The 23392-nt window shown below is 46.4% G+C and overlaps 1 protein-coding gene across 4 annotated transcripts in view; it reads right to left on the reverse strand.

The window, feature by feature from the left end:
* NUP214 (nucleoporin 214) overlaps nucleotides 1–22265 on the reverse strand; it is a 43756-nt gene extending 21491 nt beyond the window's left edge. For 2 of the 4 annotated variants that reach the window (XM_087879579.1, XM_034427116.2), the window contains exons 1-23: nucleotides 21956–22265; nucleotides 19214–19409; nucleotides 18931–19082; nucleotides 17875–18064; nucleotides 16783–16853; nucleotides 16317–16380; nucleotides 15910–16013; nucleotides 15719–15825; nucleotides 14904–14970; nucleotides 14028–14154; nucleotides 13192–13353; nucleotides 12509–12923; nucleotides 12082–12245; nucleotides 11125–11213; nucleotides 10461–10550; nucleotides 8981–9130; nucleotides 7699–7857; nucleotides 6573–6676; nucleotides 5151–5333; nucleotides 4127–4212; nucleotides 3697–3780; nucleotides 2732–2983; nucleotides 736–891 (exon numbers count right to left, since the gene is read on the reverse strand). In XM_087879579.1, the coding sequence (XP_087735705.1) occupies nucleotides 736–891; nucleotides 2732–2983; nucleotides 3697–3780; nucleotides 4127–4212; nucleotides 5151–5333; nucleotides 6573–6676; nucleotides 7699–7857; nucleotides 8981–9130; nucleotides 10461–10550; nucleotides 11125–11213; nucleotides 12082–12245; nucleotides 12509–12923; nucleotides 13192–13353; nucleotides 14028–14154; nucleotides 14904–14970; nucleotides 15719–15825; nucleotides 15910–16013; nucleotides 16317–16380; nucleotides 16783–16853; nucleotides 17875–18064; nucleotides 18931–19082; nucleotides 19214–19409; nucleotides 21956–21997 (3214 nt within the window). In that variant the 5' untranslated portion in view covers nucleotides 21998–22265. Of the gene's footprint in view, nucleotides 1–735; nucleotides 892–2731; nucleotides 2984–3696; nucleotides 3781–4126; nucleotides 4213–5150; nucleotides 5334–6572; nucleotides 6677–7698; nucleotides 7858–8980; nucleotides 9131–10460; nucleotides 10551–11124; nucleotides 11217–12081; nucleotides 12246–12508; nucleotides 12924–13191; nucleotides 13354–14027; nucleotides 14155–14903; nucleotides 14971–15718; nucleotides 15826–15909; nucleotides 16014–16316; nucleotides 16381–16782; nucleotides 16854–17874; nucleotides 18065–18930; nucleotides 19083–19213; nucleotides 19410–21955 lie in introns of all 4 variants that reach the window. The other 2 variants (XM_034427117.2, XM_034427115.2) reach the window with 1 other exon arrangement.
* Between the last annotated feature and the right edge of the window lie 1127 nt (nucleotides 22266–23392).

Genomic DNA, 23392 nt, shown 5'->3' on the forward strand with positions numbered 1-23392 from the left:
TCTCCACGCGATCCATTTTGGATGCCAGGTTAAGTGCAGGGCCCCCGCGGAGGCTCTGGGAGGGTGAAAAAACGGGCCTCTTGGAAGTTCCGGAAATCTGGAAACGGGCCCGTTTTTGCCCTCACGGAGGCTCAAGAAAAGCCTCCGGAGCCTGGGGAGGGCGAAAATACCCCACCCACCCCCGCCGTGGTGCAGGAGGCCGTGTAGGCCACGCCCACCCAGCAACTGGGCAGAGAACCGGTTGCTAAAATTTTGGAATCCGACCCCTGGTGAGTGTGTGTGTGTGTGTGTGTGTGTGTGTGTAGATATTTTCACAGCCCTCTTTCTGGCTCGTGCAAACAGAAGAGATGTTACTCGTACAAGGGTTTTAAGTCTCCAGCTGGGGCAAAACAAAAGATGTTCAGCCCATTTATGAAGAAGTGGAAGATGGACTTTGAAGAAGCAAGGCAGGAAGACCATTGGCGATTTTGGATTTTGGCGCCGGAGACGACCAAAATTCCGATCCTTGGCCACCGACTCCTACTTATGACGGTCGCCAAGGCGAGGCGATCCCCTTTGGCGAACCTCCGACAAGCAGCATCAACGGGGAAGTCATGGGACTGATTCACTTAACAACGGTGGCCCAAAATGGAGCGAAACTCACACAACGACCGTCTGGCTCAGCAGTGGAGATTTGGGGCTCCGTTTTTAAGTCGAGGGCGACCTGTAGACCAGGTTTATTATGCTGGAGCTTACCTGGATTCTGGTTCGCCACCTGTCTTCTCAAGGCAGCTTCTGCAGCAGCCTGGGGGGCTGGGAGAGTGACGGAAGAAATGGCGGCTCGGTGCTTCACCGTCTTCGTTGCCAACATTGTGTTCTCTGCCCCAGGGATGATGGGCTTAGGGGTAGACGCTAGAAGAGAGAGGGCAGAAAAACAGATCCTCGGTTAGAATTCTCTCAAAAGTCCGAACGACGTGATGGAAAACAGTCATGGGACCATTAATCTAGGTTGAAGAAACTTGCTCTCTCTAGATGGGTTTACCTACTTTAAACCATAGTTTGTTTTGAATGTGTTGATTAAGCCACAGCGTCTGCCTGGACTTAGAGGACTTCCACTCCCAGAATCCTCCATTCTTGCTGGGAAGCGTGGGAGCTGAAAGGCTCTCCAAATTCTTTTTTACAGTCCCCAGAATTCCCCAGCCAGGAATTTGTCCGTGGCAAAGGATTCTGGGAGTTGACCTGTGTTCAGATTGGGGAAATCTGTCCTGACCTCGGCTTCCTTAAAAAAGCAGGAAGCAGAGTCTTGGTCCCGGCAAAACCCCTTTTATTTACACGGCTGTGAATTCCTTTCATTCACAGTCAGCAAGGCTTGTCCAAACAGTCTTTCAGAGGAGTATTTATCGACACAAACCTTATCTCGCTTGGAAAGCTGCCAGATAACTAGTTTCCAAACGCAGGGCAAGGCAAAACTTGGCACAGAGTCTCTTATAGTCAGGAACAGAACTTTCCACTCTTGAAACGACCGAACGAATGAATTGTTTCCTGCAAAAGCCCCCTCCCTTGTTTCCTATGGGAGGGGCCAATCAGCTCCAAGTTGTGGCTTTACTCCCAAGTCGTCCCTGCTTTCTGAGTAGTTCTTGTCTTCTGGCAGCTCTGCGCATGTGTACAGTGGGAACGGGCTCCAGCTGTTCCTCTCTGCCTCCGATGCAGAGCTCTCGTCCGAGCTTTCCCCAGCCCCCAGGACTGGCCCATGTTCCTCCCCAACCTCCTCATTGTCCGACTCTGCTGCCGGCTCCTTAATTTTGTCTGCTGCCAGCTCTTGCAAATGTTGATTTTAGCTTCTACATCATGCTAAGCCAAATGAGCTGCATACGTATTAGTCCCATGTTGATCACAGGACCGCAGGGACGCTGCAATGGTCATTAAGTGTGAAAAACACTTTTTCGTGCCGGAAGGACCAGCTCCCTTAATTATCCATAAGGTCCATCCCGAACCATGTTGGGGCATGAATTTCCTTTCCAATGTTATGAACAAAGGATTTCTGCTTTCTTGAGAAGGCCCGAGAGCCACGGTCCTTTAAGAGGTAGGATCACAATTCTGTCTTCAGCTGGATCTAAGCCATGATTATTCAGAGTCTGTTTTATGACTGCAATTCTATGCTCCCAAATGGAACGCTAAGCGTTCCTCGGAGGCCGATTAAGCTAATTATTCCAATATATGAACCGGAGGAACTGCTGTCATGGCTCGGGATAAATTTTTCTTTTGCCGTGGCAGAAAAGAGTTTGAAGCCATCTCATGGAAAGTCTTTCTGGGATGAAAGACAGGTGGTCTTCCACTTACGACGACAATGGAGCCCCAAATTCCCGTTCTTAAGGGAGACATTTGTTAAGGGAGTTCTGCCCCTTTTTATAACTACTTTCTAATTTTAATGCAAGTCTCTAACAGCAAACAGCCCAGCCAAAGAACCTCTAAGACCCTCCTCTCCCCACACACACATACACACAACACACTGACAGGACAAACTACTAGAGTATAAATTGACAGCAAACCCCATTCCTTACTAACACTGATGATGTTACCTAGCTGGGTCATTAAACGTCTGCAAGAAAATATCCAAGCTCAGAGCGCACTAAGGACCCCACAGTTCTCTTCCTCCTGCTTTCATTCATTTTTTGCAAGTCTTAACCACCCATCTCCCTCAAGGAAGATCTCTAGATGGCAAACAATTTACTAAATCCCGCACTCGACTCACTTAAAGTGCCCATTGTGATGTGGGGTTTGCCAAGAGGCAGGGGCTGTGACAACAGGGGAGGTTGGATCGAAGGCGTCCGGACGACCGGGGCGTGACGAGGCGCTTGGATTGGTACCACCTCCTCCGCTTCCTCCTGATCCACCGCTTCCGTGTCCTCGTTCTCCAAGGACGGGGTGACCGAAGACGCGGAGCTGATGTCATCCAGGTCTTCGTCGTATCTCAGAGACAGGAAAGCCGATTGGGACAGAGTTGCTGCAAAAAGAAACAGAAGGGGGGGAGGGGAATTATTAATATGGATACGACCGCAATTGAGCCCCGAATTTCTCTTGCGAAGTGAAACCTTTCTTTAAGCGAGTTTCGCCACATTCTATGACCTTTCTTGTCAGTGTCGTTAAGCGAATCCCTGCAGTTCTTAAGTTAGTAAGAGGGCAGTGAAGTGAATCTGGCTTCCCCATCGACTTGGTTTGTCGGAAGGTCGCAAAAAAAGGGATCATGTGATCCCAGGAAACCTTTTCCCTTTTCCTCCCCGCTATGTCTGACTATTTGCTTCTGTATTTTTGTATTTTATTCTATCATTTAATAATAATAATAAAACCACGTTTCCAGGAAACTGTCATAAGTACATGCCAGTTGCCAAGTGTCTGAATTTGATCACATGACCCTGGAACGCTGCAACGGTTCCTAAGTGTGAAAAACAGCCATAAGTCTCTTTTTTTCAGAGCCGCTGTAACTCCGAACGGTCATTAAACGAACAGTCGTAAGGCAAGGACTCCCTGAACTGGATGGAGGCATTCTAAATTTGAATGGCTTCAAAATGCTTTGGATTAAAAGGAATGGTCGTTAAGTCAAGAACTCCACTGACCATTGAGAAAAATTCAGTTGCTAAACGGGAGTGAATGAAAGGTTAAATAACTCGGTTTTTGTCCTGAAATGGAAAATATTCTCAATGATGCTGATTTATTTACCTGGTGCTGTCGAGCGGACAGGTGGCAGTTTTCTCTTGGACAAGAAATTCCTTAGCTGAGCCTGCTTCACCAGGGACAACTTAGCTGTAAGAAGCAGGGAACAAAGAACACAGTTTTAGGGCTCTACTTTGGTTTGTGATTCAGTGTGACTACAAACGGTCACTAAATGAACTGTCATAAGTTGAGGACTACGATCCAAAGTTTATTTATTTACTTTTCGAATCGATATCGTTTTAGAAACCATTGTGTGACCTATTACGCTACGACAAGACAACGTGGTTAAAGCGTCAGGCTAGGAAAACTGGGAGGCTGTGAGTTCCAGTCCTCCCTTAGGCACACAGAGCCAGCCACTTTCTCTCAGCCCTAGAAAGGAGGCAATAGCACATTGCCTCTGTGGAACTTGTTCAAGTAAACGGCAGGGACTAGTTACCAGCTGACGGGGATGAAGCTTTGGTGGACGATTCCAGCGTGGCTTTCGTTAAGGCGTTGCTCAGATTCTCCAGCTCACTCTCCAAGCTGTCACAAAAGGGGAGGAAAAACAAAATTTCTTTTAAAAAAGCATGCAAAAGTGAGATGCAAAATTGTCACACAGCTCACAACTGGAGTGCAGTTCAAGGACTTGAAGAACTGAATACGCATCCATTCGTTGGTCCACCACCAGTTCTGATTCGTGCAGCATTATTCCTCCATAATCTGTTCTCACTCAACTCAGCTACGGCAATATAACAGAATAACAGAGTTGGAAGGGACCTTGGAGGTCTTCTAGTCCAACCCCCTGCTCAGGCAGGAGACCCTATCCCATTTCAGACAATTGGCTGTCCGGTCTCTTCTTAAAAACCTCCAGTGATGGTAGCCCCCACAACTTCAGAAGGCAACTTCTGTTCCACCGATGAACTGTTCTCGCTGCCAGAAAATTCCTCTTTAGTTCTGGGTTGGTTTTAATTTAATTTAATTTAATTAATTCAATTTATATGCCGCCCCCTCCGAAGACTCAGGGCGGCTCACAATACATTTTAAAAAAATCATTATAAGTTGTCCCAAAGGTGCTTTTCCAAGAGGCAACTGGACTTTCGTGGTTTTTCTTTGAAGACGTTTTGCAGGCAAGTTGTTCCACTGGTTAAATTGTTCTCACTCTCAGGAAATTCCTCCTTAGTTCTAAGTTGCTTCTCTCCTTGATTAGTTTCCATCCGTTGCTTCTTGTCCTGCCTTCAGGTAGCTTTGGAGAATAGGTTGACCCCCCCTTATTCTTTGGGGCAGCCCCTCAAATATTGGAAAGCTAGCTACTAAAACTAGGGTAGGCTTCCTCTCAACCAAATGATGTCCCACGCAAATCCAGAAAGATCCAACGTTTTCCAAATGGGTCAAGAGAGGTGTCAGGCCTGGAAGGCATCTTTTGCATTAAATGACAAGAGGAAGGAAAGCTTTTCTGGAGAACTCTTCCAAGCAGCCCTCACCTTTGGATGCTGGTGTGAGAAGAAACGGGAGCGGACGCGTTCCACGGAGTGACTTGGTTGTACAGACGGAGCTCGTACAAGCTGTCTACCAACTTCTTCAGCCTCTTCCTCTGCTGGTGGATGATTTCCCGGTTGTTTGTCAGGGCGTTGAAGAGAGTCTCTCGCTCGGGGACAGCTAAACGCCTATGTCAAAAGGAGAGAGAGACAGAGAGAGATAGATGGAGAAAGAGAGAAAGAGAGAGAGAGAGAGAGAGAGAGAGAGAGAGAGAGAGAGAGAGAGAGAGAGAGAGAGAGAGGTAAGGAATCGAGGAAAAGAAAAAGGGACGGGAACACGACTGTGCTTGCAACTCATTAAAAGCGGGTTCAGAAGTACCGTATTTTTCGGAGTATAAGACACTCCGGACTATAAGACGCACCTTTTTTGGGAGAAGAAAACAAGAAAAACAAAAAATCTGCCTCTGCCTCCGAGCAATTTGCCTCCTTGCAGCAAACAGCCTGTTTCAGTTTCATTTTCAGCACAGCCTGATTAGCACAAGAAACAAAAAAATCTGCCTCCCAGCAATTTGCCTCTTTGCAGCAAACAGCGGAGGCCCACGCGGCAATAGGCCACGGAGATCCCTGCAGCCTGAAACAGCTGAGGGTCGGGAGGCCGATCCGACCGACAATCAGCTGCTTGTGCTAATCAGACTGTGCTGAAGCTGAAACAGGCTGTTTGCTGCAAGGAGGCAAACTGCTGGGAGGCAGAGGCCAAAAGGAGGGGGCCGGCGGGTGGGCAGGGCTACATTCGTTGTGTAAGACGCACCCAAATTTTCACCCTTTTTTAAGGGGGAAAAAAGTGCGCCTTATAGTCCGAAAAATAAGGTACTTTACGAGAAATGTTTTGCACTCTTCTGTACATAATAGAATTTCCTATGCTACTAGGCTCGAAATTCTCGGTTTGGATAACTCGGAACTGCGTCGCTTGCGATCAGACTTAGACAGGACTGACCCACGTTCCTCCCAACCTCCCCACTGTCTGTCTCTGCCGCCAGCTCTGCCGGCTGCTGGCGGGCCACAACACTCTGTTTAATGGGTGCCCCTGTACAATATTAGCCTCTGTTATCTCTCTACTCTGTAATGACTTGCTTCTATGAATATTGCTTCTGTGTTCCTGATTTTGTATGCTGGTTTCTGCTATATGGTATTGTATATAACGATGTAAATTGAATCCTGCAGAATTGTCTGATTGTGTGTGCTGCAACAAACTCTTTGACAGAAGCAGACCAGGGGGTGACCATCAGCGCCCCCCCCCAAAGCATTTGATATCTGAACCACTCAGCAGCTAAATTGACAAAGCGGGGCGCTGTTGGCGCTTAAAAAGCCTGCAAGAAATCTTAAGGGGGGGGGAAGATTTCTTAATTTCCCCATTCAAAGTACACTCACTTCTGCTTCTTCTGCTGTTCCAGGTGCCGATCCCACTCTAAATCCAGAACGTCGTTCACGTCTTGGACGGCAAACTTCACGTACTGATGCAAGCGACGGATTTCCTGCCCGGGAGAACATTTCAAACCTTCAGCTTAAAATCTGCAGGGGTGGAGCAAGCCGTCCCGAGGGGAATGTTGCGCCCTCGACTAACTGGGATTGAGCAAACACCAGGGATGGCTTGGCGTGGCCTCTCCGGCATTCTCAGATCTGGATGTCCTGGAGCAAACAATCCATATGGATCTGAACCCTGGTGGTGTATTTGCTTGGGTCTCCTCTCCTCTTCTCTTTCCGCTTCCTTTCCTCTCTTCTCCCTTCCTTCCTTCCCTCTCTCCTCTCTTCTTTTTCTCTCCTCTTCCTTTCTTCTCCCTTTCCCCTTCCTCCTCTCCCTTCCCTTCCTTTCTTCCCTCTCCCCTTCCTTTCCTCTCCCTTTCCCTCCTCTCTTCCTTTCTTCTCCCTCCCCTCACTTCTTCTCCTCCTCTCCTCTCCCTTCCCCTTTCTTCCCTCTTTCCTCTCCCTTCCTTTCCTCTCCTCCCCTTTCCACTCTTCCCTCTCTCCTCTTCCTTTTTTCTCCTCTCCCTCCTCTTTCCTTCTTCTCCCTCTCCCCTCGCTTCCTCTTCTTCCTTCTCCTCTCCCTTCCTTTCCTCTTTCTTCTCTCTCCTCTCCCATCCTTCCCTCTCCTCTCTTCCTTTTTTTCTTTCGTCTCCTCTCCTTCCTCTCTTCCTTTATCTTTTCCCTTGCTTCCTCTTCTCCTTCCTCCTCCTCTCCTCCCCTCTCCTTCTTCTTCTTTCCCCTCCTTCATCTCCTTCCTCTCCTCTGCTCTCCTCCCCCCTTCCCAGTTCAATCCTTGGCGTCTTCCCACACTGCAAAATGACAATGACTCCTCAAGATAGGGTTATGGCTAGCCGCTAGTTTTTGACGCTGAACCCCACTTCCTGAATCTCAGGCAGCTTCTTCCCTCAATAGACCAGCGGGTAGATGACAACCACCACAGAAGAGGACATACTGGTCTCCTGGTCCTCTTGGGGAGCTTCCTGAAGGCATCTGCTCAGACATTCTGGACCAGAGAGATCTGCTCTGCTCCTACCTGAAGCTGCCCTTCGCTCTTGGGGTCCAAAGGCTTCTTGTAAAGCAGGCGCAAGTACTCCGAGTTATGAGCCTGCTCGTCCTTCTCCTGGGCTTCCTCCACCCCTGCAAAACCTTCCAACAAATCGGTCTTCAGAAGGCTGATGTCTCCGTGAAGGGACTGCAAGAGGCAGGTGGGAGAAAGAGACCGGGAGGGAACGCGTTACAAGTTAGTCCTCACCTGACGACCATATTTTTAGTGACCGGGAGCTGGTGAGTTCTAGTCCTGCATTAGCTATGAAACACGGTTGGTGCTTTGGGCCGATCACCAGGAGATGGTGAGTTCTAGTCCCGCCTTAGCCATGATACTTGGCTGGGTGACTTTGGGCCAGTCCTCCTCTCTGAGCCCAACCCACCTCGCAAGGTTATTGTAGTACTGGGAAAATAGGAGGAAGTTGTGTCGTGTATGTTCGCTGCCTTGAATTATTGGTACAAATATCGTGTTTCCCCGAAAATAAGCCCTCCCCAAAAATATTTAAACGGATGCGCAGCTGGTCCCCGCCATTTCCTCTGGTTAGGGTTAGGGAGACAAGAGCTGGAAATCAGGTAAGACGGCAAGAGGATCTCCGTCTTGCTCCACGAGCCCCAAATTAATAAAACCTCCCCGAAAAGAAGGCCAAACGCTTATTTCGGGGTTCAAAAAAATATAAGACAGGGTCCTATTTTCGAGGAAAGACGGTAGTAAAGGCAGGATACCAATATTAACCAAGAATACAGTAAAAAGAATAAAGGAAATAAAAATAAAGGGAAAAAAATAAATGCCTGACTCTAACAAATAATCTGCTCTTGATTTTATTAATTATTTTAGATTATTAATTAGTTGCAGGTTTGGCTAGTCTAGCGAAAAGAAGGATTAGGGGGGGACATGACAGCAGTATTCCAGTATCTGAGGGGCTGCCACAAAGAAGAAGGGGTCAAATTATTCTCCCAAAGCACCAGAAGGCAAAACAAGAAACGATGGAAGCTAATCGAGGCGAGAAGCCACCTGGAATTAAGGAGAAACTTCCTAGCAGTGAGGACAATTAACCAGCGGAACAGCTTGCCACCAGAAGTTGTGGGTGCTTCATCACTGGAAGTTTTCAAGAAGAGACTGGACAGTTACCTGTCTGAAATAGTACAAGGTCTCCTGCTTAAGCAGGGGGTTGGACTAGAAGACCTCCGAGGTCCCTTCCAGCTCTATTCTGATTGTTTTTCCCCAAATCTGCCGCTTTTGGTACCCGGCAACTTCGCTGCCTCCTCCTTACCTCTGTGGTCTCTTTGATTTCCAGCAGAAAAGTGTGCAGGTCACTGGCTTCCACGCGTAACTTCTTCTTCTCCTCTTCGCCGCCCACCTGAAACGAGGCCTTGGCGGTTCGACCCTTGAGTTCCTCCAACTCTTTCTGGAAATGGGCGATCTGCGGAATCGAGCCACCGGGAGGGTGGATATTTGAGAAAAAATAGTGACAAGTGGGAGGCGAAAAAAGAGACACACAACAGGACTTTTTTTCCAGTGTAACACGTTAAAAATGTGCTTTTCCTACTCCACTGAGTTCTTCCTCCTCCTCCTCGCTTGGGCGAGGTTGAGCTGTGTGTGCGTGCTTTTCGGCCCACTTTTGGCACGGCCTGGCTGCAGGCCGTGACCCCTCGGATTGGGGACTCCTGCCTTATACTATAAAGCAGTGATGGTGAAACTTTTCAGCACCAAGTGCCAAAACCGGAATGTGTGTGCATGCGCACACGCCAGAAATCCAAAGATCAGCTGGCTGGCACACACATGCCTGTTTTTTCAGTGTTTTTTGGCCCGTTTTTGGCCTGAAATATGTCCTGAAAAACAACCGTTTTCTGGTGCTCCGGTGCCCATGAAGAATAGTTGGTCGGTGCGCGCATGCCTGATATTTGGGCGTTTTTCGGGCTGTTTTCGGGCTGAAAAACGGCTATTTTCTGGCGCTCTGCCACCCGTGAAGACCAGCTGGAAACCAGAAGAGCAGCTGGCAATGGCGCACATGCCCACAGAAAGGGCTCTGGTTGCCACCTCTGGCACGCGTGGCATAGGTTCGCCATCCTGGCTATAAACTGTATAACTTTGCCAGTTCAATCAGGGGTTCCCTCCAGTGGTGGGTTGCTCCCGGTTCAAGTGAACCGGTAGCGGCGGCCGACCTGCCCAGACGTCATCAAAAACGCTCTGCGCATGTGCAAAAGCACCACGCGATGATAGCGAACCGGTAGTGTCCGGATTTGAAACCCGCTACTGGTTCCCTCTCTCTGCACCTGATTACCTGCTATTCTTCACGGCAGGTAACGAGGAAACAACGACACCCAGCACAAACTTTCAATGCCAATCTGTCTTTTAAAACCCCCTTAAAAAAAAAAAACTTCAGGAAGAATCCACTGGGGGGGAGGGGGGGGAGAAGGAAGGTGATTTGGTGAAGGTGAAGAGCCTTGGTGGTGCAGCGGACTAAAGTGCTGTTAAGTAGCACTTAGCTGCCTGCAATTACTGCAAGTTCAAATCTCACCAGGCTCAAGGTTGACTCAGCCTTCCATCCTTCTGAGGTAGGTAAAATGAGGACCCGGATTGTGGGGGCAATAAGCTGACTTTGTATAAAAAAGAACACCGCTTAGGAGGGCCCGAAAGCCTACTAAACAGGTACAGTATATACAAAAGTATGAAGGCTATTGCTTAACGCATTGTAAGCCGCCCTGAGTCTCCGGAGAAGGGCGGCATATAAACCGAACCAATAAATTTACCTCTTCTCTTATCCCGACGATGACAGGATCCGTCTCTTTCCACTGGCAGGGCTGCTTCTCCACTCCAACACCGGCAGGCTGCTGCCGACTCTGGAAGGTGCAACACGAAAGCATCCGTGATGTGTCAAGAGAAAGAAGCAAGAGGGATTGAAGAATCGGGATGAACAGAGTTCAAGATTAGCACCCGACTTTCGGAATGGTGTAGTTCTATTTAGAGCCTGTGCAGAGATAATAACCCACTCTTGTTCCACCTTCAAGGTGTTCTGATGTGGGCTTCCCAAGAGCATGAAGCAGGCTCCTTGTCCCCGACAAAAAAACCCCTTTTTATTAAGTGAATTCTTCTCGTTCACATCCAGCAAAGTCTTTCAAGGAGGAATTTACAGTCACAGACCTTATCTGGCTTGGAGAGCTGCCAGGCCGATATCTTCAAAACTTGGCAAGGAATCTCAGAGGGTCACGAACCAATTAAGCCAAGTAATTGTCTCCTGCAAACTCCACTCCCCTTTCGCTCCTCTTTTATTCCCTCTGGGAGGGGCCCTTCATCGTCCACCTGTGGCCTTACTCCCGAGTCGACCCTTGTTCTTTAGCTGACAACTTGAGGGCGTGTCGGCTGTCAGTTCGGCAGTGCCATAAATACCCATAAATGTATTTTACGCATTCTTACCTGCGAAGGGCTCGTTTTCGGAGCAACCGGGGATATCTTGGCAGCTTTCTGAAGGCCCGAGGTTGCGGGAGCGCTCTGAGATGGACGCACTGCTGGGGGCAAGAACACAAAAAAGAGGGACACGCACTCGCACAACTGCTGCTAGCGGTCAGTTACGACTTAAGCCCTAAGAGATAAAATGAGGGGAACGCCCATTCCGAGAAAAGTAAAATTAGGGTGGCCCGCTTAACAGCTACAAATGACTTACACCCATGTAATTCTGGGCTCAATTACCGTCGTAAATCGAGGACCGCCTGCACTTGTGGGTCACTTAAGAATAGACAGGATGGGGACACAGGAAACGTCCCTGCCCCGACAGCTTGCACTCAAACGTCCCAACAACCACAGGAAAGGAAGCGTGTTCTGATCTAGGCTTCCTCAGCTCGCCCTCGTCCCCCTTTTATTTAATTTATGAAGAATTCCTCTCCAGCAAAGTCTTTCCTCTCCCACAGTCTTTCTAGATAGTTCCCAATGACCGGCCTTGATCAGGCTTGGAGAGTGGCCAGGCCGATATCTTTCATACTTGGCAAGAATGCAGGAAAGAACTAATTGTCTCCTGCAAACTCCACTCCCTTTTCGCTCCTCTTTTATTCCCTCTGGGAGGGGCCATTCATCGTCCACCTGTGGCCTTACTCCTGAGCCGACCCTTGTTCTTTAGCTGTTCCCTTCGTCCGGCAACTCTGTGCATGCACACGCTGGGAACAGGCCCCAGCTGTTCTTCTGCCTCACTGATGTCTGACTCCGAAGGCAGCTGATAACTGTCAAGACGGCCCTGGCCCTCTCTCTGCCTCCGATGCAGAGCCCTCATCAGAGCCTTCCCCAGACTCCAGGACTGGCCCAGGTTCCTCCCCAACCTCCTCACTGTCTGATCCGCTGGCGGGCCACAACAAAGTGGGGAAAGCAAAGGCTAAACCGTACTTGCAGCAGTCACCGGGGTAGAAGCCTTTATTGGGGCAGGAGGCGGCGTGGCCAGGTTTAGGGGTCCTGCAGAGGTAGATTTTGCAGCCACGGGAAAGAGGAAAGGCAAAGAACCTTGGCTGGTGTTGGCAGGAGGAGGGGCAGCAGACTCGGCAGCGGCAAACCTGAAGAGGAAAAACTTAAAATGAAAATGGGCAAAGCCACATACCGCCTAGCATTCTTCAACTACTTAAGAGTCGGCTAAAAGGCCAGGATTTTGTTTGGAAGGGTAAAGAGTTGTTTGCAAAAAAAAAACAATAAAAGGTGGGATACAAATAAATAAATAAATAAATAGAGGGGGATGAGAAGCGGCTGGGGCAGAGACAGAGAGAGAAAGAGAGAGAGAGAGAGAGAGAGAGAGAGAGAGAGAGAGAGAGACCCCACGTACTTTTCGTTGAGGTTGACCTTGACAGAGGACACCGCTGGGGCAAAGCTGGGCTTTGTCACGACGGGAGGAACGGGCCCGTCGACGCGGTTCTTGAAGCTCACCGACCCGAAGGAGAAAGACGGAGCGGAACCCGGGACGAGGCCGGACGAGGAGACGGGAACTTGTGGTGCTTTCGGGGTGGCGGGAGAAGAGAACTCGGCGGCCTTGCTTGTGCTGGGCCCGGGAACCGCTGCTGTCGAGGCCTCCGAGGGGAAGGGATAAGGCAGGGAAGAATTCGGAGCCGGGACAGGGGCTTTGAGAGGGGGACTTGTAAAAGAGAAGGGGGTGGCCCCACTGCTTGGGACTAAGGAGGGACCCGGGGCCGGAGGGGCTGGGGGAGCATCGCTCTTGGCAGCAGCTGAAGGAGTGGTGGTGCCTGGAAGGGAGAGATTGACCATTAACACAAATAATATAGGAAGTCGTCGGCTTACGACTGGCGCTAAGTGAGCCAAGCGGCCATGCCCTGATTTTACAACTGATTTCGGCCGCAGTCGTTAACGAAAATTATAATCGCAACTGATTTTAAATTCTGGTATTTTATTTGAAGGAGGCTCCCTTGGAAACCACGAGATCTTCTCAATGCCTCCGTTACCCTCTTCGACCAAGCGCAAGGAAATCTCCTGGCGAGGGCGTCAAATGCCTACCTGTGGGTTTTACTCCTCTCTCCCCTTCTGCAGAGAGAGGTTCGGGGGCCACCAGAAGAGATCGGACGCCGGGGTTTTGATTGACCATGTAAAAGGGGCATAACACCCCGTCTGTGGATAACAACATCAAGACCGGAGCGGGATCCAAGGTTTTATCTTCGCCTGGGGGGGAATCATAACGAAACGCGACACGTTCACTCCAAGCAAAAACTCTTAAAATCCAGGAACTGTTAAGTAGCGTAGACAAGTACTGGGCTGATTTTGTAAACCGCTTATGAGAGGGCTGTAAAATACTGTGAAGCGATATATAAATCTGCTATCTTTCTATCTTTCTATCTTTCTTTCTTTCTCTCTCTCTCTCTTTCCCTTCCCTTCCCTTATTTCCTCCCTTCTCTCACTCTCCTCCCTCCCTCCCATGATTAGAATGCCATATTGCAGGCTAACTCTGCCAATTGCCAGAGGCTCGATCCTAACGAGGTCAAGGGCGACTCAACCTTCCACCCTTCCGAGGTCGGTAAAATGAGGACTAAGCAGTGCAGACAAGTACTGGCAGCAGGTAAAACGAGGACCCAGATTGTTGGGGGCCAGAGGCTGACTCTGTGAATTGCTTACAGAGGGCTGTAAAAGCACTGTGAAGCGGTATGTAAGTCTCAGTGCTCTTGCTATTGTTTTATTGCGTTATTTATACTCTCGTAGGCCGCCCAGAGCTGCTTAGTAAAGAACTGGACGGCGTACAAATTTAATAAAATAAAACAAATAGTATTGGCAGATTAGACGGCGTCCTTATGAACCTTTCGCCCTTTTTCTCGGATCAAACGAATGATCCTCGTACTTACTGATAGTTATGGGCATGTTGTTGCTATAATCAATGCCCACTCCGACCGGCAAGGAATCGTCGCTTTTATCCGTCACGGGAAGCTCTGCGCGACTGGAGTCTTCCAACACCCACAGTTCCCAGTTAGTCTGCAAGGAAAATTCATCTGGTTTCCAACATGTGCTTCGCCAACAGCTCTCCAAAGCCTTGGAGGCCTCCACAAGCACATGACCCCCCCCCCAGGTAGCCCCTGACTCACAACTGTTCATTTAATGACTGATCAAAGTTACAATGAAAACAGTGTCGTTTTTTCACACTTGGGACTGTTGCGGTATCCCCACGGTTACGTGATCCACGTTAAGCCGCTTGCCGACTGGCTCGTATTTATGACGGATGCAGAGTCCTGGAGTCTTTGCTTGTCGGAAGGTCACAAAAAGGGGATCCTATGACCCCAGGACACTATAACCGTCATAAATATGAACCTGTTGCCGAATGTCAGGGGTCGGCAACCTTAAACACTCAAAGAGCCATTTGGACCCGTTTCCCACAGAAAAGAAAACACCGGGAGCCACAAAACCCTTCCCGTGCCTGACTATTTCTTGAGCAGCCACAAAACTAACATATGTAGTTGGAATTAAACGTTCTGGATTTATCCATGGTTGGCCTACCAGGAGTTGAAAAGCTCACTAAATCGCGTGCCGGCGGGTGTCACACATTGGCGGTTGTGGCGCATATTTTGAGTGACAATATTTTGAATTTTATACCCAGATGACACACTTTTTAATGTAAGAGGGAATGTTTGTATTAAAAGAAAATTTAAAAAATCCAAAATGTACCTCACCCCCCTACTTTTCTTACAAAGAGATCTTACTGTGCCTGAGTTTGGGAGGAGAGTTACCTGATCCCCTTGTCTTGACAGGATGCTGACTTCGGTGGAAGCGGCAGAAGCTAATAAGACCAGATCCCTGGGAAGGGGGAAAAAAATAAAATAAAACCAAACACGTAAATGTGAACATTTCAAGGAAAATCTTGGATGAACAAATTAAGTTCCCACTGTGGTTTCCCTGTGAAAAGAACAGCCTTGAGGGAGCCCAGGGATCTGATCATCCCGCAAAAAACAGGAAACCAACGTCTTGATGTTATTGGTGCTCTCTGAGATGGATTGTCTTCTTGGAGACTTTTCATGACCCAACTAGGTGACATCATCAGTGCTAGGAGGCTTCTTGGGTCATGAAACGTTTGCAAGACGGCAACCCAGCTCAGAGCTACTGTATATAAACAGGGAACAAGTTACAATTAGCATTGATCAAAATGGATTCCTCCCAAAAAGACAAATTAGAGACGATATAAGAATAATTTTGGATGCTTTAGAGTATTATGAAGCACATCCTGAAAAGCAGATGGCTTTGGTATTTTTAGACGCACAAAAAGCTTTTGACAATGTAAACTGGCGATTCATGATACTCCAAATGGAAAAGATGGGCTTTGGTAAGTTACATTTAGCATTGATGATGTTACCTAGTTGGGTCATGAAATGTCTGGAAAAAGACAACCCAGCTCAGATCTACTGTATATGAACAGGGAGCGTGTTACACCAGCACTGCTGATGTTATCTAATTGGGTAACGAAACTCCTGCAAGAAAGGTTCAGAGAACGCCAAAGACTCCCTAGTTCAACCCTGAGCTAAAAATATTCTCTTCTATTGGTACTTACCAATCTTCAACGAAGTTAAGGAAGTAGTGGTGCAGCCTCTCGGTGCAACTACCATAACAAGGCTCCATAAAGTTTACAAACAGCTCAGGCCTCTTCTCTTCTTTTTTCTGAACAAAGAGAAGAACAGCTTGGTTTCTCATCTTATTTTTCTTTTAAAAAAACCAAAAAAAATGCAAGATGTGGATACGTACTGGCAACAGAGCCATAACCACTTCGGGGGAAGTTTCTAAGCTGCCATCCGCAGCGGCGTAAATGATGGTGAAGACGTAAGTGCCAATCCACAACACATCCAGGACTGGAAAAGAACAACAAAAAAGATTATTTTATTATTATTCTTACAAGTTTTTTATTATTTTTTTAAATTTTTTTTACAAACACATCAATGCGTGAACAGTTTTATTTGTTTTAACACAAATAAAACTAGGAAAATTTGTGTTTTTAAACTTCACTAAAAATGGTTATTTTTCTCCAAACCAAGCGCTGTACTTTCCCAGCCATGTCAGGTTTACCTGGCCTAATTTAGTTATTAGAAATGTGCATTGAAATTAGAAAAGAAGGCCTACCAGGTATTCCTACCGAAACATCACTAAATTAGTACCTTTGACAGGATTATCTGCCACGTAGAATGGAGGGCAAGGAATTGTTTTCTTTTCCTGCAGGTTCTGAAAAATTGAAGAAAAAAAAAAAACACAGTGAGACCATATTTTTGTCTGTTGGTGCAGCACTTGAGTTAAATTCTAAGTCCTACCCTCAGGTGCTTGGGAGAATAGCTTGACTCCCTCTTCTTTGGGGGCAGCCCCTGAGATATTGGAAGACGGCTATCATGTCTCCCTTAGTCTTTCTTTGCATTAAACCAGACATACCCAGTTCCTGCAACCGTTCTTCAGATGTTTTAGCCTCTAATCCCCTAATCATCTTTGTTGCTCTTTTCTGCACTCTTTCTAGACTCTCCACATCTTAACTAAGATAACTACGCCCCAAAACTCCATCCAGATCCTTAATCATAAATTGAGAATGGTTGGGAAATTATTGTGGACAGGAAATAAGCCAAAATCAAGACTTACTGGCAGATACTGGACCACTGTGCCATTCTGCTTGCCGACTGCCAGTTGTTTTCCTTTAGGACTCCAACATACTGGGGGAAAAAAACATTTTTTTAAAAAAAAAAAAGCCTCAAAAACGGACACATTAATGACACCAACCTGGCTCACAAACCCGAATAAAACAATCCGTTCTTGAAACGAATCAGGCCAATTTTTGTGCCCCGGCTTTGTGCCAATCAAGGACACTTCAGGTATGGTTCGTCAGACCAGATAATGAAGCCAGCAACGTGTCAGGCCGAGAAGAGAGAAACTATATAGTCCAACATGGCTTAGCAGTTAGCAAGCTGCCCTTGTAAACCAGCTTGAGTTTGTTCTTCACCAGTTTAGTCTAGTGGTTAAGGAACCAGGCTAGAAAATAGAGGAAAGTGAGTTCTAGTCCCGCCTTAGGCATGGAAGTCAGCTGGGTGACTTTGGGCCAATCACCAGGAGACGGTGAGTTCTAGTCCTGCCTTAAACATGAAAACCAGCTGGGTGACTTTGGGCCAATCACCAGGAGACTGGGAGTTCTAGTCCCGCCTTAGGCATGGAAGCCAGCTGGGTGACTTTGGGCCAATCACCAGGAGACAGGGAGTTCTAGTCCTGCCTTAAACATGAAAACCAGCTGGGTGACTTTGGGCCAATCACCAGGAGACGGTGAGTTCTAGTCCTGCCTTAAACATGAAAACCAGCTGGGTGACTTTGGGCCAATCACCAGGAGACTGGGAGTTCTAGTCCCGCCTTAGGCATGGAAGCCAGCTGGGTGACTTTGGGCCAATCACCAGGAGACAGGGAGTTCTAGTCCCACCTCAGGCATGGAAGTCAGCTGGGTGACTTCGGGCCAGTCCTTCTCTCTCTCTCAGCCCACCCAACTTCACCGGACCAAGTTGTTGTTGTAGAGAAAACGGGAGGAAGGAGGAAGATTAGGTATGTTAATTGCCTTGAGCAATTTTTTTAAAAAAATAATAAAGGGTGAGATGGATAAATTAATAAATACGTACAAATAAATAACTAAGAAAGAAATAACTAAAAAGGAGAAGACCAGGTTGGGTGAGGGGATGAAACCACGCAACCCACCGGATGTGACGGCCACCGAAGCAGGAAGTGTGGCGTACACCTTCACGGTTTCCGCCACCTGCAGGACGGAGACACTCCCATCGGACAGACAGACGGCTAACATCGTGGCATTCACCGGATTCCACTTGAGGTCGTTGACCAGCGCGCCTGCCATCTTTTGATAAGCGAACGGCCGTTTTTGCTGTTTAGCCTGTTGCAAAGAGATCGAATGAGAATTTAAGAAGGGTGGGTGGGTGGATGGACAGAGTCGAACAAGACAGATAAACAGATAGATGCTACACATCGATGAGTGGATAGACAGGTAGAGAAACATGGATGGATACACGGATGGATAGAGATGTGGTGTCAGGCCTGGAAGCCATCTTTTGCATTGGGCCGTCAGGCCTGACACGTTTACTACTGTGGGAAACTGGGAGGGGGGAATTGTGTGGAGTACGGGTGATATATAGTCAAAATAACATTCCTTTCTCAAGAAGTCAAGGTCATCTTGCCCTGCACCTGGGAGCCTCGAGCTGGGAGGCATCTCCACTTGGGATGGTGCTTGGATTGGACCATGTGACGGACCTGTGGGTGATGGGCAGGGACTTGGACTTTCTTTGGGTGGGGAAAACCTGGAAACTTTCAGAAAACTCAAGTCTCGGAGTTTTCTTTCGTTACTTGGAATCCTGACATGTGGATGGATAAAGAGACATCAATGGATAGATACATGTATGGAGAGAGAGAGAGAGAGGGGGAGAGAGAGAGAGAGAGAGAGAGAGAGAGAGAGAGAGAGAGAGAGAGAGAGAGAGAGAAAGACAGGAGAGACAGACAAGCAGAGAGAGGAGACAGAGAGAGAGAGAAATGGATAGACAGACATGGATAAATGGATAGAAAGACTTCCCCCTCTAGCTTTGACAGATGAAATTGACAAAAGCTCTGCCAATTTTAGGAGAAGGTTGTAGGAAAGATAAGAAGGAATGAGAAGACCAGAAACTGGTTAGATTAACCTCAGGCACAAAAGATCAAACCGTAACATTAAATTTCGTTGCTCGAACCTACCCGGAGGAATCGGCTCACCTGATTCACAAAAGTGCGGACGTCGAAAAAGCCGATGAAAGACCCAACTTCATTCGAGGCCATGCAAACCGACAGCGTGAGGTTATCGCAGCTGAGCGCCAAGTGATGCACCCAAAACTTGGTTGGGACAAAAAGACCCTGGACATTCTCTACTGTGGAAACAAAACGAAAGGAAAAGTTGAAAAAAAAAACAAAACATAACAACAACTCTACTGCTCTTGGATAAGTTTCCATCCCTTGCTTCTTGTCCTGCAGGAGAGAGAATCTGATAATAAATAGTCACCTATTTTATTAGGAGAATCTCCAGCCTGAATCTGCATAAGCAGGTTTTTCGTCTGAAAGATTTGCAGTCCGGCTGCACAGCCGGTGAAGGTCAGCCCGTATTTGTTGGACACGACCAGCAGGTTGCCACGTTCCTTGGGAAGATCCTCGGGGGCTTCAAAGATCCGGATTTTCTTCAGGGCTCGGAATTGAAAATCCTGCCAAGAAAACACCATATTAGAAGGTTTACTAGAAAGAGAAACGTTAAAGGGGCCGCATGACATCCCTTAAGGGGAAAAAAAAAAATCATAACTTTTAACTCTGTATGTCTAGTCCAAGAGTCAGCAACCCGCAGCTCTGGAGCCGCATGTGGCTCTTTCATCCCTCTGCTGCGGCTCCGTCACTCAAAATATACGTCACAACCGCCAATGCGCAACACCCGCTGGTACGCGATTTGTTGAGCTTTTCAACCCCCGGTAGGCCAACCATGGATAAATCCAAGAAAAGAAAAGTTTCAGAAGAAAACAGAACGTTTAATTCGACTACATATGCTAGTTTTGTGGCTGCTCAAGGAATAGTCAGGCACGGGAAGGGTTTTGTGGCTCCCGGTGTTTTCTTTTCTGTGGGAAACGGGTCCAAATGGCTCTTTGAGTGTTTAAGGTTGCAGACCTCTGGTCTAGTCTAATGAAGAAAAGGACTAGGGGGATGATTGCAGTATTTGAGGGGCTGCCACATAAGAAGAGAAGGTCTCCAAAGCACCTGAGGGCAGGACAAGAAGCAATGGAGGGAAACTAATCAAGGAGTGAAGCAACCTAGAACTAAGGAGGAATTTCCTGACACTCAGAACATTTAATCGGTGGAACGGCTTGCCTTCATACGCTGTGGGTACTCCATCAATGGAGACTTTTAAAACACTGGACAGGCACTTGTCCAGAAGGGTATAAGGTCTCCTGCTTGAGCAGGGGGTTGGACTAGAAGACCTCCGAGGTCCCTTCTAACCCTATTATTCTGCAGTAGCTGAGCTGAATGAGAATAGAATCCCTACCAGCCCTATGGTTCTATGTTCTAACTGTTAGCAAAAATAACTGTCGGTTTACCTGCTTTAGGTAACCAAAGTCAGGATAATCTGACAGTGGGATGGGGGTGGGAGGCAGTGAATCCAACTTCTTGGTTGGGAAAACTTTTAGGTTATCTGAATCGGGATAATTCTTTTCATTTTATTTTTTAATGGAGGGGATGGGGGCTCTCCAAAGAACCCATAGCCGGATCCCAACTTGGAAAGCTCCTAAAGCCACTTTGGGTTATCGAGAGGAGCAGCGTACAAATTTGCTCAGTAACACATTAAAACCAAATAAAGTAAAATAAAAACAAAAATATAGTATATAACATGTAAAATATTAATTAAATATAACATAATATATAATACATAACACAGTATAATATAATATACAATACAGTAATATAACAATATGAATATAATATATATTATATTTATATTATATCACTGTATTACTGTATTTTATATCTGTCATAACACATGCTTGACTAAATAAAATATATTTATTTTATTTTATAAATATTGCATTATATTTTGTATTGTATTATGTATTAATATAATACAATATAACACAATATATATTGTATTATATTGTATTGTATTATATTAATACATAATAGAATAGAATACAAAATATAATACAATATTTATAAAATAAAATAAATATATTTATTTTATTTTGTCAAGCATGTATTTTATGACAGAATTATATTTTGTATTGTATTATGTATTAATATAATACAGTATAATACAATATACAATATTGTATTGCATTGTATTGTATTATATTAATACATAATAGAATAAAATACAAAATATAATACAATTTTATAAAATAAAATAAATATATTTATTTTATTTTGTCAAGCATGTATTTTATGACAGAATTATATTTTGTATTGTATTATGTATTAATATAATACAGTATAATACAATATACAATATTGTATTGTATTGTATCGTATTATATTAATACATAATAGAATAGAATACAAAATATAATACAATATTTATAAAATAAAATAAATATATTTATTTTATTTTGTCAAGCATGTACTTTATGACAGAATTATATTTTGTATTGTATTATGTATTAATATAATACAGTATAATAAAATATACAATATTGTATTGTATTGTATCGTATTATATTAATACATAATAGAATAGAATACAAAATATAATATAATATATTATAATATAACATAATATAATTATAATATTATAATTTATTTTATTTTATTTTATTCATGTTTATATGCCGCCCTTCTCCCGAAGGACTCAGGGCGGCTCACAACAATAAACAACAAAACAATAAATTAAAGCTAAAATAATCCAGTTAAATTAATACTTCAAAATAATACAATATAATAATTATAATAATATAATATTTATTTTATTTATTTATTTTATTTTGTCAGGCATGCATTTTATGACAGATATAAAGTAATATTAATGACAGGACATGAGACCCTTATCCTGCCTGGCCTACCTGGCGGGGTTGTTGTGCAGGAAGACCGTAACGGAATAATGGGGGTGGGGGAGGGGAGAGAAGGGGGGGGTGACTGACTCCCCCTCCCCACTTATAAAAGGAGCCCCCAAAAGTGGCCATGAACCCGGGGGAGGAAATTGGGGGATGAGGGGGGGTACTAAAAATCCCCCTCCGGCTCTTTCTGCCCCCCTTCGGCCTCCGAAGCCCGGCCTCACCTTCATCTCCCGCTCGGGGATCACGTCCATGTCGTCGCCCATCTCGCCGCCGCCGCCGCCGCCGCCACCGGCAGCCTGGACACGCGCCGCCCCGCTCTTCCTTACATTCCCCGCTTTTTCAACGGAGGGGAAGGAGAAACCGGACGGACGCGTCAGGGCGCTTCCGCTTCCGGCGACGCTCTAGGGCGCCGCTTCCGGTTTGACACATACTACTCCCACCACCCTTAAGGAGCTGGAGGGGAGTTGCGAAAGGGAAGGAAAAAAAAAGGACGTCCTTCCGGCATCGGCCCTCTTTCGGTCGCCCAACTCTATGGCTGGTGCTAAGGAGATGAAAACAAAAGCATGGGGACGTAGATGTAGGAATAGTAGAGAGTCATGCAGACTCTCTCTCACTTCCGGGATTATTTTAATCCCTTTTAGATAGACAGCCTCTAAAGATCTCAGCATCTTCTGAAGAAAAAAAAAAAGATTTTACAGTAGAAAACTAAGTAATAATTTTAATTAGCAATTTTATGATGTTTGTGTGTCTATATTTTTCTTGACTGTACACCGCCTTGAGTCCTACGGGAGAAAGGCGGTATAGAAATATAATAAATAAATAAATAAATAAATAAATGGGGATCTCTTTTTTGCAAGAGGAGGGATCTCTTCCTGGCTAGGTGGCTCGGTGGCTAAGACACTGAGCTTGTCGATCAAAAAGGTCCGGCAGTTCGGCGGTTCGAATCCCTAGTATAGGTCTCGTTGGGTGAGCAGGGGGGTTGGACTAGATGACCTCCCGAGGTCCCTTCCGACTCTGTTACTGCTCCCCCAAGGATCAACCCAAGTCAGGGTTGCTGCTTGCGTTTCTCCATCCAGAGGCTGCATTTTGCACAGCAGCCTTGTGCCAGCTGGAATTGGATTTAAAATTAGTTGTGGGAAATCACTGCAGCCGCTATATAGATGCTGGTGGGACGATCTGGGGTGGGTGGGTGGTATGGGAATCCAGTCAAGGAGAGCCACTCTCCCCACTGCAGTTGGGTGCATAGGCTTATCTGCAGAATCACGATATCTGTATGCAATTGGCTATTGCTACATATCCAAAGGTATGTAGTACATAACTTCATATCCAGCAGAGACATCACCCTGCCAACAAAAGTGCGTATAGCCAAGGCTACGGTTTTCCCAGTTGCAATGGATGGCTGGGAAAGTTGGACCATAAGGAAGGCTGAGCGCCAAAGAATGGAGGCCTTTGAACTCTGGTGCTGGAGAAGACTCCCGCGAGTCCCTTGGACTGCAAGGCCATCCAACCGGTCATCCTAGAGGAGATCAACCCTGACTGCTCTTGAGAAGGCCAGATCCTGAAGAGGAAACTCAAATACTTTGGCCACCTAAGGAGAAGGAAGGACTCCCTGGAGATGGAGTGAAGATGGAGGGCAAAAGAAGAAGAAGGGGACGGCA

The sequence above is a fragment of the Pantherophis guttatus genome, chromosome 16 (assembly GCF_059756535.1).
Source record: "Pantherophis guttatus breed Tessera chromosome 16, ASM5975653v1, whole genome shotgun sequence".
Taxonomy (NCBI): Eukaryota; Metazoa; Chordata; class Lepidosauria; order Squamata; family Colubridae; genus Pantherophis; species Pantherophis guttatus.